This window comes from Pangasianodon hypophthalmus, chromosome 1, assembly GCF_027358585.1.
Source record: "Pangasianodon hypophthalmus isolate fPanHyp1 chromosome 1, fPanHyp1.pri, whole genome shotgun sequence".
NCBI classification, from domain to species: domain Eukaryota; kingdom Metazoa; phylum Chordata; class Actinopteri; order Siluriformes; family Pangasiidae; genus Pangasianodon; species Pangasianodon hypophthalmus.
Window position 1 is genome coordinate 25,332,317 of NC_069710.1, and position 16,316 is coordinate 25,348,632.

A 16,316-nucleotide genomic window follows, 5' to 3' on the forward strand; every position below is an offset into this window, starting at 1 on the left:
CATAGGGGTAAATGTGTTCAGGTAACATGGTTTGGTGAACGTTGTAATGCAGCATTGGTTTGGTGAATGCAAATTTTTCATAATCCTTAATGAAATAACAAATGACTCATTAAAAAGAACATTTCATATTTATATGTTTATATACATACATGCTTTTTTAAATTTTTTTTTAAAGTATGTAGACACCTGACCATATCACTCATGTCACAATTGTATAGAATGTCTTTGTATGCTGTAGCATTAACATTCCCCTTCACTGGAGGCCCAAACCTGTTCCAGCATGACAATTCCCCTGTGCACAAAGTGAGATTCATGAAGACATGGAACTCAAATGGACTGCACAGAGCGCTGATCTCAACCCCACTGAACACCTTTGGGATGAACTGGAACACTGACTGTGTGCCCAGCATTCTCGACCATCATCAGTGCCTGACATCACTAATGCTCTTGTGACTGAATGGACACAAATCCCGCAGCCATGTTCCAAAGTATAAACGAAAGCCTTCTAAGGAAGGGTAGAGGCTGTTGCAGCAGCAAAGGGGGACTAAATCTGGAATGGGATGTTTATCAAGCACATGTGAATGTGTTGGTCAGGTGTCCACAAACTTTTGGCCATACAGTGTAGGTTCTATTAATGTTTTAAGTTGTTTGCCTGAAACGTGCACTGAGGTTGTTATGAAATTTGTTTAAAATTTCTTTTAAATTTATATACATGTCTATAAACATAATATCAGTGGAACATAAATAGCACCCCAATCGTGGAATCATTCTTATAAACAGCTTTAAAACTGACAAAGATTTCATGGCTGATTAGATCAATGCAGCCCTGCTTGTGACCCTTACTACACATTCATTGTAAGCATCTATGTTGTTTTGGTAATTCAAAAGCGAGGAATTCTTTCATAGAGGGAACGTGGACAAATAAAGGTGTTGGAGACATTCCTAGATGTAATGTATGATTGCTTGGCCGATCAGGTCAATGTAAAACTGATTTTGAGCATTTGCCCACCTTACATTAGAGTGTTAATGGGGTTCTGTTAATTGTCCTAGGCATAAGTCGATGTCCATTTGTTCACTAATGCAATTTCATTTTAAAAGAACACCTCCACATAAATGCTAATGCTACTAATAAAAAATTAAAGCTATCAAGGCCAGGTTAAAATTACGATTTACCTTATTTCTTATTAATTCAATTTTAACACGGCTACTTCAGACCTAATGAATAATATAGATAACAGAAAGATTTGCATTGATGTTATACTGTAGGTTAGTAGGTTTTCTTGGACTTTTGCCTCTTGTGTTTGTTCTGATATGCAGACAACTTTGCTTTGAGCTTTTAAACTCTCTGCTTATTATTCACTTATTCATCCTGCATATTTTTCAATAATTACTATGAATTATTGATAACTACAGCAAAATTAATAGGAAATGGATGTAGTTGTGAGAGAGAAGAATGTAATTCTGGACCCACTGACAGGTTATAAATCTTTAAGCATACTTCAAGGGGCATGCTGTATTTCGTAACATTTTTATGTGACCTCATTATCTCTACCAGTACAGCCTAATGTTAATGCATAACCATTTCAAATTTCCTGATCATAGTATACTCTATTCAATACTAATCAGCAAGTCAGGAAATGAGCATTCCTTCTCTTATGCCTTTGCTGAGGCAAGACAAAGCAATGTGGTAACATGATCAACTCTGTGGTTCAGACGTTTTTGGCCTTTTGTTTTCTGATCAATACTTTAAGCCCCTCTTCAACGACCCTGTCTTCTGCTTGCTGATTTAATAATGCTTCAGCATTCAGTTTTCCACTGTGAGTTACAGGAACAAGAGAGAGAGAGAAGATTAATCTTTTCTCTCTCTGTTACTCACATATAGATGAAAAAGGAGTGCTCAGAAGACGTTTTATGTGTGTGTCTGTGTGTGTGTATGTTTGTGGAGTAAACACTATAGAGCATGGGCACCTGATTTTGTGTGAAAGTTGGCTTTTTGCTACTATTTCCCTTTTATTTTAGCCAAAAATATGAGTTTTCCATTGAAGAAGAGTAATTACTGTAATTATTCATTTAAATATATACTTATTTATTACAAATTTTGCCCATACCAGTTTGATTTTAAAAACTTTTTAAAAAACTATGCATTTGTTTAGTAGCCACTGAAACAGATTTTAATGACGTAGAGTATGGTCAAGGAATATTTTATGGCAATGTTAAATGCTCATTTGTAGATGGTTAGCATAACTGCATAGCTGATTATACAGGTATATGTGTCAAATAATATGAGTTGAGCAAGACGTGAGCTATACTGATGTTCAGTAGAAATGTTTAACCAATTGGCATCATACATTTTTTGTTTGAAAGAGCATTGCTGCAGTCTGAGCTCAGGGGTGTCAGATGACAGGTGAAGTCACCTGAAAAAGAAGTGCAGATTTGGTTTCATAAGATAAAATCTAATTTCACTCCTATTATTAGCATCTTATTTTAATCATTTTCAGTAGAACTGTCATAAACATATTTTATGTCAACATTATTATTGTGATATTGTTTAACGATACATCATGCCTTAAATGATTGAATAACAAATTCGTTCCATGACCACTCCTGTGATGAGTACTACAGTTTGGTTGTGTTTTTAGTTGTTCCCCTTCTTATAGTTGTGTTGATGCATAGGGTCAACTCCCACGGCAAAGAATCTTCACTGCATTCCATCTCACACGGATGTTTTGTTTTAGGGGAAGTTGATCGAATTAACTGAAACATCTTGCTTATTGCTCACTGAAAGTACATTTGCTCTTATTTGTGATATAGAGCACATACATACACATACATACACATACATACAATGCAAATATTCTTACATACAGACTCTTTTATGAATTTCCAGCTTATTGTCTTTTAAGATTTTACAGTAAACAGCCCAAATTAACTTGCTTCAAGAAGTGTGTATTTGCATGTGTATTTGTGATAATATTTGTGATTATTCAGAATTGCTATTGCATTGGGTTAAAATAATAATCACTGATTTAGATTGATTTAGATACCATTTAATGATGGTATTCCTCATGATCAATTTTCATCAGCTGCTAGATAGATTTTTCATATGTAGAGGTAGGTACCCATTTTACCCATAATCTGATCATTGGAGAATCATGGCTGTCAGTGAGGGTTAGTATTAGCCATGTAACTTGAATGATACACAATATAGGCAAAGGTTTGTGGATGTCAGGGATTTGTAGAGGAGGCGGATGCAAGTGCAGATAACTTATTAGATGACATGCAAACATAACTAAAACTATGAATACAAGAACCATAAAAGTAAACAGTGGATACAAGGCAATAAGATGCAGACTATGAGCGAGACTGTGGCACACATGACAACACACAAAAATGACAACAACAAAAGCTTGACAGTGAAATGCTGCAAAACAGGAGCTTATATAGTGGTGCCAATCAGGGTGAAACCAAACACAGGTGAGAGTGATTGAAAACATGTGACATGTTGGGGCTGATGGGAAGTGTAGTTCAGCGCCCCTTTGGCATTATCATGAACAGTGGACACCTGGTCATCACACCCGTATGTGCTTTTTGAACATCCCATTCGTGATTTAGTCCCCCCTTTACTGTTATAACAACCTCCACTATTCTGGAGCGGAGCATTAGTGAGGTCTGGCACTGATGTCGGGCGAAGAGGCCTGGAGTGCAGTTGGCTTTTCTGTTCATCCCAAAGGTGTTCAGTGGGGATGAGGTCAGGGCTCTGTGCAGACCACTAGAGGTTTTTTGGAAAAGGTTTGGGCCCCTTAGTTCCAGTGAAGGGAAACTGTAGTGCTACAGCATACAAAGACATTCTATACAATTGTGTGCTTCCAACTTTGTGGTAACAGTTTGGAGAAGATCCGCATATGGGTGTGTTGGTCAGGTATCCACATACTTTTGACCATATAGTGTATGTACACTGTGCTATTCTATAAAATTTAACATCAATCACACACTAAAGGGTATTAGCCCTGTCCAATCAATTTAAAATTTACAATTTTAAAATAGATGCTGCATGTGAGTTCTATTTCAAAACATTCTGTCTAAGGGCAAATTTTTATCATAGAAACACTGGCCAAGTGGCTTTTGGCTTTTGGCAATTGTGTGCTGTATGCAGTCTAAAGTGTTGGAAAAGAGATGAAAAGACATGTGGATTTATTAAAATGTGTCTCTGTCACATCCCTTATCTGAAAGACAACACAACAGGGCAAGTGGGAAAACACAGAAGATACAGAGAGACAAAAAAATATACTGTGTTCATGGACTCCAGCTGTTATATATGAAGCATGCACCATGCGCATATTATATAATTGGAACTGGTGCTGGTGCAAACACAGTCTGAATTTACACACACACGCATACACACACATAGACATTTTGTCATCTCATACATACACTCATGACAGCGGGAGGATATATTCCTCCCGCAACATATTATATGATGCAGGAGATCCATACGAATGATTTCATGAGGTGCATATAATATGACAAATCAAAAACTGGCAAATGATGAGTGCAATAATTGGGGGTTCTGTGGAAACCCAGTATGACAGACGTCTGAAGCTGGGACAGAGGAGATCCTGTAAGGCTCAGTGAGAAAGCTGAGAGCAGAGATGCAGAGCATGACAGCCAGAGATGCTAGTTTATGGTGCATGATTAGGCTCTTCATTGATCTGCTGTGTAAAGCCATCACTCCTGCCCACTGAACAGAGAGAGAGAGAAGAGAGAGAGGAGGAAAAGAAAGAGATTAATGGTCAGGGAGAGAAATGAAAGAGGTAGGATGTGTACTTTATATTGACTCTGAGCATGGATAAGCCTCATATGCGAAAGACACAGTGAGAGAACAGTAGAGCGGATGCCCGTGGGACTGGACCATGTGCTGCATACTGCCTTGACAAAAGGATAGTTTTCAGTTGGAAAAAAAAGAGAAAGATAGTGAGAGATTTAAACACACGGCTCCTAATCGGTAATTATTTTACAAGGTAAAATACTTAACAAGGTAATATACTTCACAGGAGAAAACATTGCACTTTATTGTATTTGGCTTTTCATTTGGCATTTCAATAGACCTAATTATTAGGAAATTAGCATTAGGTAGGCCACAGTGGAACATGATCTCACATGGGAAATGCACTGGAAATGTAAGAAGCAAGAGTAATTTTGTTATATCATTACACAGAAGCAGAAGCCTTTATTTATCACATATACATTACAAAACAGTGAAATTCTTTTCTTTGCATATCCCAGCTTGTTAGGAAGCTGGTGTCAGAGCACAGGGTCAGCCATGATACAGTGCTCCTGGAGCAGAGAGGGTTAAGGGCCTTGCTCCAGGGCCCAACAGTGGGCCCTTAATAAGAGCACAGGGTCAGCCATGATACAGTGCTTCTGGAGTAGAGAGGGTTAAGGGCCTTGCTCCAGGGCCCAACAGTGGCAGCTTGGCTGTTCTGGGGCCTGAACCCCCAACCTTCTGATTAGTAAACCAGAGTTATTGGTTACTGTTTATGGTTCTACCCCTGAATCTACTCCGAGGAACTCTGGGTGGATCCAGACCTGCGCAATCTACCTGTACTCAAGCTTGTAACTACACACGTACCTTAATATTAGCTCCATTAACTCCATTGTAGTGACTAATATTCTTTGAGCTTAATAACTGAATAATGAGTTAGGACAATAAGGGGTACATTGTGATCATGCCTGATGGCTTCCTCAGTTAACCACCTGCAATCTTGGTGAGTTTAGCGATAGACAAACTTAGATAATTAGCTAACATTAGAAATAGCATTTTTGGTCCATTTTAATGCAAATTTGAACAAGTTAGGGTGATATGGTTGGAATTTTAACTTTTATATGAACGAAGTTGTAAGAAAAGGACAAACACTAACCCAACCCATGAGTCTAATCTTAACCTTTGCAATCTTTCATATGAATTGAGTCAAACAGCTTGTTAAAAAGACCACTTTGGTAGCATACTGTTTTTCACTTATTTATTATTTGGAGACATTTATTTAAACTCAATTTTAATTATGTTTATACAGTATGTAGCATGTACAAATAATAGTCATATAATCTGATTGAGGAGCAATTTTTTTATCCAGTGATTCGGAAATATAGATTTATAATGTACAATGGATGAAAAGAATATCCTCTGTTGATCAAAAATGATAAATCAATTGCCTGAATAATTGTGATCAAAAATTGTGATTCTAGTATTGAAATAAAGAATCAGCCAGCCAGAAATTTCAGCCATTATCATTCAGAGCTAATTGCTGTTTATTACTAATTATTAAATATGTTTCATAAATATTGTTTAAAAAATATATTGTTTAATTGTTGCAATTAATGACAGCTCTTGCACCTTAGAGGTTACTGATTCTTTTAATGTTAGTTGTATCTCTTCTTGTTAACAAGGATGTGCTTCCATTTATAGGTAGCCAAGGAGCTGACACAGAGGAGCGACTGGTTGAGCATCTCCTAAATCCTGCTCACTACAACAAACTGATTCGGCCAGCAACAAATGGCTCAGAGTTGGTGACTGTGCAGCTGATGGTCTCACTGGCACAGCTTATCAGCGTGGTGAGGACAACTTTCCATTTCATGTTACAGAATGTGCATTAAACATTACAAAGTATATATTACATAAAACATATTTCCATTGAATATAAATTAATTCATATAATGATATTTATATCTTTTAAGACCCATGTTTGTTAATGTATTTACAACTCTGAAGGATGTTTGTAAACCATCATAAATCAACACAAGACCTGTCAGTCTTGAGCAAGCATTTTACACCACTATTAGTAGTAAATCAGAGTTTACAGTATACTCCAAGACCATTATATTCTTCCATGATGAACAAAGTAGACAAACTAAGTCATGGGTACTCAAACAAACTAACCATACTGAACTTTACACTACAACTAAATATTAAGAACAATTAGCTATAACTGAGGTCAGTCTATAAAGATAAGCAGTAATCTAAACAGTAATCTCAACTAACCAGCAACTATAACCATGATGTAAGTCCTGTATAAAGTCCCTTTAAAAAAGAAAACACATATTGTCATAACTTTCACATGTGACAGATCATTTCTTACCTTCTTTCTTTTTTTTTTGCTGCCATTATTGGACAAAATCTTAGCTGACACTTTAAATTAAATTTGTCAGTGAACTCAACCCAGATAGTTGCCTTCCTCAAAAAAAAAAAAAAAAAACCAAACAAACAAAAAAAAAACTGTGGTAACCTCTAATGACACATAACAGGAACACATTATTAGGAAGCAACCGAAGCTATTGAACTGTTGGTTATTATTCTTATCATTGTCCTTCTCAATGGGACACATTGTTCAGTATATCCTTGTTTCTGCATACACACTGACACACTTGAAAGTTGGAACAGTTCTTGCCAAGTTACCTAGAACAAAAAAGAGACCCAGATGAACATATTTATCAAGTTTTGTAACAATAGTTCAATGATAAACTGATGGATGAAGGCAGCCTTGTTTTTGAAGTAGCCCAGTCATACTTCTCCATTTACAGATTAGCGATACAATGCACCACATTTCAGCTCACTTAGACTTTCTGTTACTTAAAGTTCCTGTGAAACACTTAACTTAGCTCTGCCCCTATGTATGACCATGCTGTCATGCCCCCTATCACACCCCACTGTGCATGACCATGCAATCATGGGTTACAGCTGTTAGAGTAAATTAGGCTTTGCCCCACTAGAATTGATTGGCATGTGATAGCCATATTGTTTACAAATGTAAATGTTTCTGATCATTATTTAGGCTCAGACTCTGCTGAGTAATTTGACAACAAATTTGTGAAGATATCACAAAAATCCTAGGACTAGTTTGCAAAAGTAGGTTTTTGCATTTAATTGTCCAAATTGCAGACTGGTTTGATATTACCCAAGAGATCAGAGGAAAGAGAATTTTGTCTCTAGGCCTCGGGGTTCTCAAGATATGGGCTGAAACTTTCAGTGTTGTGCTACAGTGCCACCATCAGGCCAGTTGGGCCCATCTCGCTTGCCTGGGTAGTGGGAGGGAGTCCTATCTAGTGACCAAATTTTAATGTCTCTACAACATACGAATGGTCTGCACAATTTGTTTCAGGAAAAAAACAAATTTAAAAATGATAGAAAAACAATAGCGTTCCAACACTTCATGCTTGGACCGCTAATAATATTCCATTCCCACACCCAGTATGTTCTGTAATAGAGAATTAAACAATATGTAATGGCAAATTGTCATGTTTCAGTCTATACTGGTCTCCTTTGAAACCCTGAATCCCACAGACCCTTGCACGTCAAAGAACTACAAACACTACCATGTGACCCATCACATGTAACCCAGATCCCCATTAGCTATTGTCAGACTTCTTATCGGCCTCACCTGTTCTCGATCATACACACTCCCATTAATAGACTTCTGAAACTAGTGTAGGGGTTTTACTTCTGCAAATAGTTCACAATCATACACAGCTCACAGGGGAACTTCTCTAAACATCCAACAGTATTCTTCTCATGCAAGCTATCTCCTGTTGAGAGGAATTATAATAATGAAAACTAAAAGTTGTTGGCAGTAAAGCTGGCTCTGGAATAATGGAGGCCTTGGCTAGGGGGGACTTCACTGGTATTCACAGATCACACAAACCTAGAGTACTTGACAACTGTTAAATGACTAAACCCTCTTCAAGCAAATTGGGCACTGTTTTTCTCCCCTTTCAAGTGCACAATTTCCTACAAACCAGGCTCCAAGAACTGCAAGATGCCCTCTCGATACTATATCCTGCACACTCCAAATCAAAATACCTAGAAACCATTCTTGCCAAATCCTGCTTCATTGCAGCCATCAACTGGTAGGTGGACCAAGAAATCACTCAGGCTAGAGCAAATCATCCAGCATCTCCTCAATGCCCTGAAGGTAAAATCTATGAACGTCCCCATGTCTGCGACAAGCTCATCACTTGGCCAGTGACTATTCTGGAATCACCAAGACTCATTAACTGCTGGAGACAAAATGGTGGGAAACCATGCTGACTGATACTCTTCAATTTAGCAAGTCATGTTCCACATGTTGCCAGAACTCTCCCAGCAGGAAAGTTTTTGCCTCTAACCATTCCTCATCACCGATGGTCCCATTTGTCCATCATTTTCATCACAGATCTACCCCTAGGTACATGACAAAAATTCTGACTGCTTCTGAAAGTCTCCATACCTGAGTTCACTCTACAGCCTTTGAAACTGTAGGATTCAGCATATTTTTTAGATAATTTGGAATTCCAGAGAACATTGTGTCCTCAGTGTACATTCCAGATGTGAAAGGTGTTGATGGAGAAGTTAGGGATTTCTATCAGTGTCACCTCAGGATACCACTCCCAGGCCAATGGACGAGTGGAATGAGCCATGTTTTATTGACAGAACTGACTATTTGGCCTATTTGGGAACATGACTGGTTTTCTTGATAAAATAAACCATGCTGTCATGCCAGCAGCACATGCAGAACTCATGTGGTGTGAATTGAACAGACAGTGAATTTGGGGTGTGTCAGAGCTGCCAAGACAGGTACATTTTTGATTGTTTGGCTGCCTACTGCATGTACACTCACTGTCCACTTTATTAGGAACACCTGTACATTCATGCAGTTATCTAATCAGCCAATCATGTGGCAGCCAATCATGCAGATACAGGTCAGGAGCTTCAGTTAATGTTCACATCAAACATCAGAAAGGGGAAAAAAGGGTGATCTCTGTGACTTTGACTGTGGCATGGATGTTGGTACCAGAAGGGCTGGTTTGAGTATTTCATAAACTGCTGATCTCCTGGGAATTTCACAGACAACAGTCTCTAGAGTTTACACAGAATCATATGAAAAACAAAAAACACTAAGTGAGCAACAGTTCTGCGGGTGGAAACACCTTGTTGATAAGTGAGGTCAGAGTAAGATGGACAGATTGGTTTGAGCTGCCAGGAAGGATAGAGTAACTCAAATAATCACTCTTTACAACTGTGGTGAGCAGAAAAGCATCTCAGCACAAAACATCAAACTTTGAGGTGGATGGGCTACAACAGCAGAAGGCCACGTTGGGTTCTACTCCTGTCAGCCAAGAACAGAAATCTGAGGCTATCATGGGCACAGGCTCACCCAAACTGGAAAACTGAAGATTAGAAAAAAAAAATCTTACCTGGTATTTTTATAAACTATAGTTTTGGTGAGCCTGTGCCCATGATAGCCTCAGACTCTTGTTCTTAGCTGACAGGAGTGTAACCTGATGTGGTCTTCTGCTGTTGTAGCCCATCCACCATTCCTTTCAGCTCGGAGCTGTCTGATCTCTCTCTCAGATGTTTCAGCCTGCAGACCCTCCACTCACAGGATGTTTTTTTGTTTTTCGCATGAAAGTGCAGGTGTTCCTAATAAAGTGGATGATGAATGTATGTTTAGTAATTAACTGCTTTACTCAGGTACCTGTGCTATTCTGTGACTGTTACTGACTACTTAACAAACTATTAAATAAATGGGGATTGTGTAAACATAATAAAGGTTCGACACTCACACTGGTGTGTAACAGAACACTGACACTGAGTTGGCTTCTATTCTCACTGGCATTTTTACTATAGTGCTCACTGAACATTGTCTGCTAATTGCATTGACTGTTGCATCCTCTGTGCCTTTAGTGCACTGTAAATCGCAAGGTGTGTTACCTAGGCTGCAAGCTTAAAGCTAATGCTCTGTAATGGATCTCTAAGGGTTTGGTCAGCCCTGAGTGTGGAATGAATTGATATTTTAGAATGTTGCCCTACTGATTCTAAGCTTAAAACTACAGCATAATCACTAATGGATTTTCCTTTTCCTCATTTATGATCTTATTTATGTTGCTTTAATGTAATTATTGTTAGTGTCATATTATACTCATTATATCCAAATTTATATATAAATAATTAATGTGCTTCTTGAGATTCTGTTGATGTAGTTTTATTGCAGGTGCTAATTTTACACTGGCATTTTAATGATAAGCTTACATTGTTACACATTTACTTATGACTAAACAAAATGCTTTTCTTATCTGTGTCTGTGTGTTAACAGCATGAGAGAGAGCAGATCATGACCACGAACGTCTGGCTCACTCAGGTCAGTCTCTACTTACAAACACATCCCTTTCCTCCACCTCTACCACCATTCATTCTTCATGCTCACAAACATACACACACATGTACATATCAACACACATGCATGCATGAATTAACCGAGGGGCAGTAGCACCTGAGCTGTGGTGGGAAGTGCCAGCTATTTGCTCACACACTTCATACACACACATATACACATACTCAGAGCTGAATCGTTTGATCATGTTCTTCATGGTTAAAAATCTGGCTTGGCAGGAGTGTTGCCTGCTGTCAGTAAAACACTGCTACACTGCCTTTACAACAGTGATTGCCATATACTCTGCTCAGCTCTGTGTGTGGGTGTGAAAGCTAAAATTAAATTATTTTAATGGCACTTTTCTGATCAAGGCCAAACAGGATGTATGCTAAGTGACCATCAATATTGCTAGACATTCATACCCCCTCCCCATCCTGTATGTGTGTAGGTGTTAAGATGACAGCTTTTAGTTATAGCTTTTAATGGTTTGACAGAGTATCTATCAAAGGTTGTAGCATCATGTAGTTTCTCTAACTTTCTAATCAAGAAAATTCCATCATCACTGCTTAGCATGAGCAATACTAATAATTCTGAGATTATATTTCTGAATATATTAGATAAGATTAGATTAGATTAGATTAGATTATACTGTCATTGTGCAGAGTACAATTACAAAGCAAACAAAATGCAGTTAGCATCTAACCAGGAGTGCAAATAGCAAAGTAGCACTGAGTGATATAGCAAGAAAGAGACAAGTGAGGTAGCATGGCAGTAAAGTGCAAACTGACAAACATTGCAAATGGCATGACATATGAGTAAACATGACTCCAGAGACATAAATTAGTGTAATCCAAGACAGTGCAATTGAACGTAGGGGCAAATTGAATGGTATATACTAATAAGTCAACATTCCAGTGGAATCCAAAGACGGTACAGTACAATTGAGAATAAAGTGCAAATTGAAGAATGTGCAAAACTGTATATAGTTAGTGTATGTGCAAAGAGCAATTGGGGGTTTGGGGGAAGAAGGATTAGCGCTGTTGTGAGAAGTTTAGCAGATTGACAGCCAATGGGAAGAAGCTGTTCCTTGGCCTGCTCCCGGATGGGAGAGGAGTGAACAGTCTATGGTTGGGGTGAGAAATGTCCTTGATAATGCCTCTCACCCTCCATAGGTAGTGTTTGTGATGAATGTTCTCAATGGAGAGTTAGTTGGGTATCAGTGATGTGTTTAGCAGTATTCACTACCCACTGGAAGGACTTCCAGTCAGAGTCTGAATAGGTGCTGTACTACATTGAGATTCAATTCGTCAGTATGCTCTCAATGATACAGTAATAGAAGTTCACTGGTATCCTAGTAGGCAGATGAGCTTTTCTCAGTCTCCTCAGGAAGTATGGATGCTGTCAAGCCTTCTTTATCCTTGGGGATGTGGGCACCCAGGATATTAAAGGTCTGCTGGTAGTCCATGATGAGCATGTTGGTCTTCTGGGTGTTGAGGGCCAGGTTGTTGTCAGCATACCACACCTCCAGGTGTTGGAACTCTTTCCTGTAGGCCATCTCATCATTGTTGCTGATCAGGCCTACCACCATGGTGACATCTGCAAACTTGATTATGAATTTGGAGCCATGAACAGGTACGCAGTTGTAAGTGAAAAAGGAGTAGAGGAGACAGCTAAGCATGCAGCCCTGTGGAACTCTGGTGTTAAGTATAAGGGTGAAGGAGGTGTGGTTGTCAAGCCTAAAAGACTGCATTCTGTTAGTAAGGAAGTCCATCCTCTCAAAACACTTGGTGATGACAGCAGTGAGGGTGACAGGAAGGAAGTCATTGAGGGTCATGGCATGGTACGGTATGTTCCGGCACTGGCACAGTGGTCGTTGTTTTGAAGCGGATGGTGACCTTTGCTTGGGGTAGGCACAGGTTGAAAATGTCAGTGAAGACCCCAGCCAACTGCAGTAACATTGGTATAAACATGACCCAATGTGCTGTCTCCTCTTGTGGGATAGGAGATATAATTTGAGGAGTACAGGCATATTTTAAATAAGTAGCAGCACCATGTTCTTTCATGGTTAACAGCATTAGTTTGCGTAGAGACATAGACTGCAGTGATTATGGCACATATTCTTTCATGGTTAACAGCATTAGTTTGCGTAGAGACATAGACTGCAGTGATTATGGCACATGTGAATTCACAAGGCTGGTAGAAGGGTCTACACTTAATAATGCAACTCAATATCAGCAAAACAGTGTGTCTCAATAACAGCACTCTCTGTACTCCAAGCCTTGCTTACAATGATACAATCATAGCCTTTACCTGAGTCCACAGCTCTCCTTTCTGTTTTGAAGATGATACGTCCTTAGAGCTCAATCACACTGCTTGGCGTATTACCAGTGAGCCAAGTTTCCATTAAAATCATAACATTGCAGTCTATAAGCATTTTCCATGTAATCTGAAGCTGTAGTTTATCTAGATTGTTTGTCAGAGATTTGTTCTTTATTGGCAAGGAAGATGCTAGGTAGTGCTGGTCAGTGAGGGTTTAGCCTTAGCCTAGCCTTCAGCCCAGCCTGCTTAATCCATCATTGTTTACAGTCTCGATGCCAGCACTAAGCACGTCCTGCCAGACTGGCTGGCTTTCTTGAGCACGGTGATAACTGATGGAATTTGAATACGATGTCCAGACCTATATCAGCACAGCGGATTTTATGTCCAGGGGTGCTTGTCAGCTGTATGACTGAAAGATTATAATAAACAACTAGACTGAAAATCACTAGGTACAAAATCACTAATTTATGAAACCTGGTGAGACACTGAGCTTTATGTTTTGCATGCACTGCACTACCAACGTGGACCACAAGTAGTTGAATAATTCTTATTTCTAATTGTATAACAGCTTTCTTAACATTGTTTATTAAAACTTATGTCACTTATTTGAATTTGAATGGTGGATTTTGATTGGCTTTGCTCAGGAGTGGCAGGACTACCGTCTCATATGGGACCCAGATAAGTTCGATGGCATGAAGAAGGTACGCCTTCCCTCCAAACACATCTGGCTGCCAGATGTCGTCCTCTACAACAAGTGAGTTTTTATAGACCTTTAGTCATCTGGGTGGTGTGTGTTCGTACCTGCAATTTACTCAATCACTATTTACCAATTTACACTTACCTATTTTTACTGTATCCAAATCATCACTTTCTCCATATCTATTGTAACACAATACACATCCATATACATTGCATTTAAATAACCATAATTCATAAATAATTTAGACTGGGAGTTGACAGTTCACAATTCAACATACAAGGCAGTATCATGGTTTTTGGTACATCAATATACATGATTACAAATCAGTATTAAAGGATTTAGTTACAGATCACTCATAGCAATTCTAGCAAAATTCTTGTGCCATAATGGATGTGGCACACCTAGAAACAGTGTATTTTTGTGACATCATCACATGTACTTACATAGTATAACATTATTAGTATGACGTTTAACAAAACAGTATACTGACACATGACTACCCCAAACTAAATTTAATTAGCATAGACCACTTCTCTCCACTCCACTGAGGAAAGTTCAACTACCTGTTCTCATTCTATTCCAGTGCTGATGGGATGTATGAAGTGTCCTTCTACTCCAACGCTGTAGTCTCATATGATGGCAGTGTGTTCTGGCTGCCACCAGCAATCTACAAGAGTGCCTGCAAGATCGAGGTGAAGCATTTCCCATTCGACCAGCAGAACTGCACTCTGAGTTTCCGCTCATGGACGTATGACCGCACAGAGGTGGACCTGGTGTTGCGTGCCGATGTGGCCAGCATGGATGACTTCACACCAAGTGGTGAGTGGGACATCATTGCACTGCCTGGGCGTCGCAATGAGAACCCATCAGACCCAGCCTACGTGGCCATCACATATGATTTCATCATCCGCCGCAAGCCACTCTTCTACACCATCAACCTGATAATCCCATGTGTGCTGATCACATCACTGGCTATTCTGGTGTTCTACCTGCCATCGGACTGTGGTGAGAAGATGACGCTATGCATATCCGTGCTGCTAGCACTCACTGTCTTCTTGCTGCTCATCTCCAAGATTGTGCCACCTACATCTCTGGATGTGCCACTTGTGGGCAAGTACCTGATGTTCACCATGGTGCTTGTCACATTCTCCATTGTCACTAGTGTGTGTGTGCTCAACGTGCACCACCGTTCACCCACTACCCACACCATGCCCCCGTGGGTCAGGGTGGTCTTCCTTGATAAGCTTCCTGCCCTACTCTTTATGCGACAGCCCAGAAACAGCAGCGAGCGCCAAAAGCTACGGCAACGGCGCCGTGCTAATGAGAAACTTGGCATCTCTGGCCAGGAGAGTGGTGAGGTGTGCACATGCTATGTCAATCGGGCCTCAGTCAAGCAGTTTGGAGGAGAAGTAGGTGAAGGTGGTGGAGATTCCATGGAAGGATTGAATGGTCTGAGGGACGGAGGTCGTGAGGGTAGAGAAGGCACCTCGGCTTTGCCACGGGCAAAGCAGCAGCCTCCTACTACTCTTCCTCAGGGCCTTCTGGGCCAGGCATGCCCAGGCTTTGAGGAAGCTGTGGAGGGAGTGCGCTTCATTGCCAACCACATGAAGTGTGAAGATGATGATCGCAGCGTGAGTCATGATCTTATACATTGTTGGAGAATTTTGTTTCTCTGTGTTATCTCTTTTATCACTGGTTTTATATTATGATTGTTTCATTGAGTATTCCTTAGCAGATTAGTTGCTCAAGGTTATAGGGAACCACCTTCTGAAGCCTACTAAAGAGATGTAGAAACTTGTATATGCCCTTTCTATACATTTATTAATATTCATTATTTTGTAACCTACGAGAAATTGTTCTATTGTTTACACCCAACTATAAAAGAGCTAAACCTCCTCTCATTGAGGACTCGCTTCTGTGGTATAGCTGAAGTAATAACGCACTGCTGCTGTATTGCTGAATAGGACACTGTTCATGTGACACAGAGGAAGAGGAAACTTCTCTCCTTTTAGAATCCGCTGGTTCTATTTGGGGAATTGGGAAAATTCTCAAACACGCACATACAAACACACACAGTATTTGTACATGTCGAATTCTTTGGATAGTTAAAGGTTGTA

The 16,316-nt window shown here is 39.6% G+C and overlaps 1 protein-coding gene across 1 annotated transcript in view; it reads left to right on the forward strand.

The window, feature by feature from the left end:
- Nucleotides 1-16,316, forward strand: part of chrnb2 (cholinergic receptor, nicotinic, beta 2) — a 32,505-nt gene that overhangs the window by 10,567 nt on the left and 5,622 nt on the right. The window contains exons 2-5 of the mRNA XM_026939724.3: nt 6,464-6,609; nt 11,124-11,168; nt 14,144-14,253; nt 14,783-15,830. Of these exons, the coding sequence (XP_026795525.1) occupies nt 6,464-6,609; nt 11,124-11,168; nt 14,144-14,253; nt 14,783-15,830 (1,349 nt within the window). The remainder of the gene's footprint in view (nt 1-6,463; nt 6,610-11,123; nt 11,169-14,143; nt 14,254-14,782; nt 15,831-16,316) is intronic.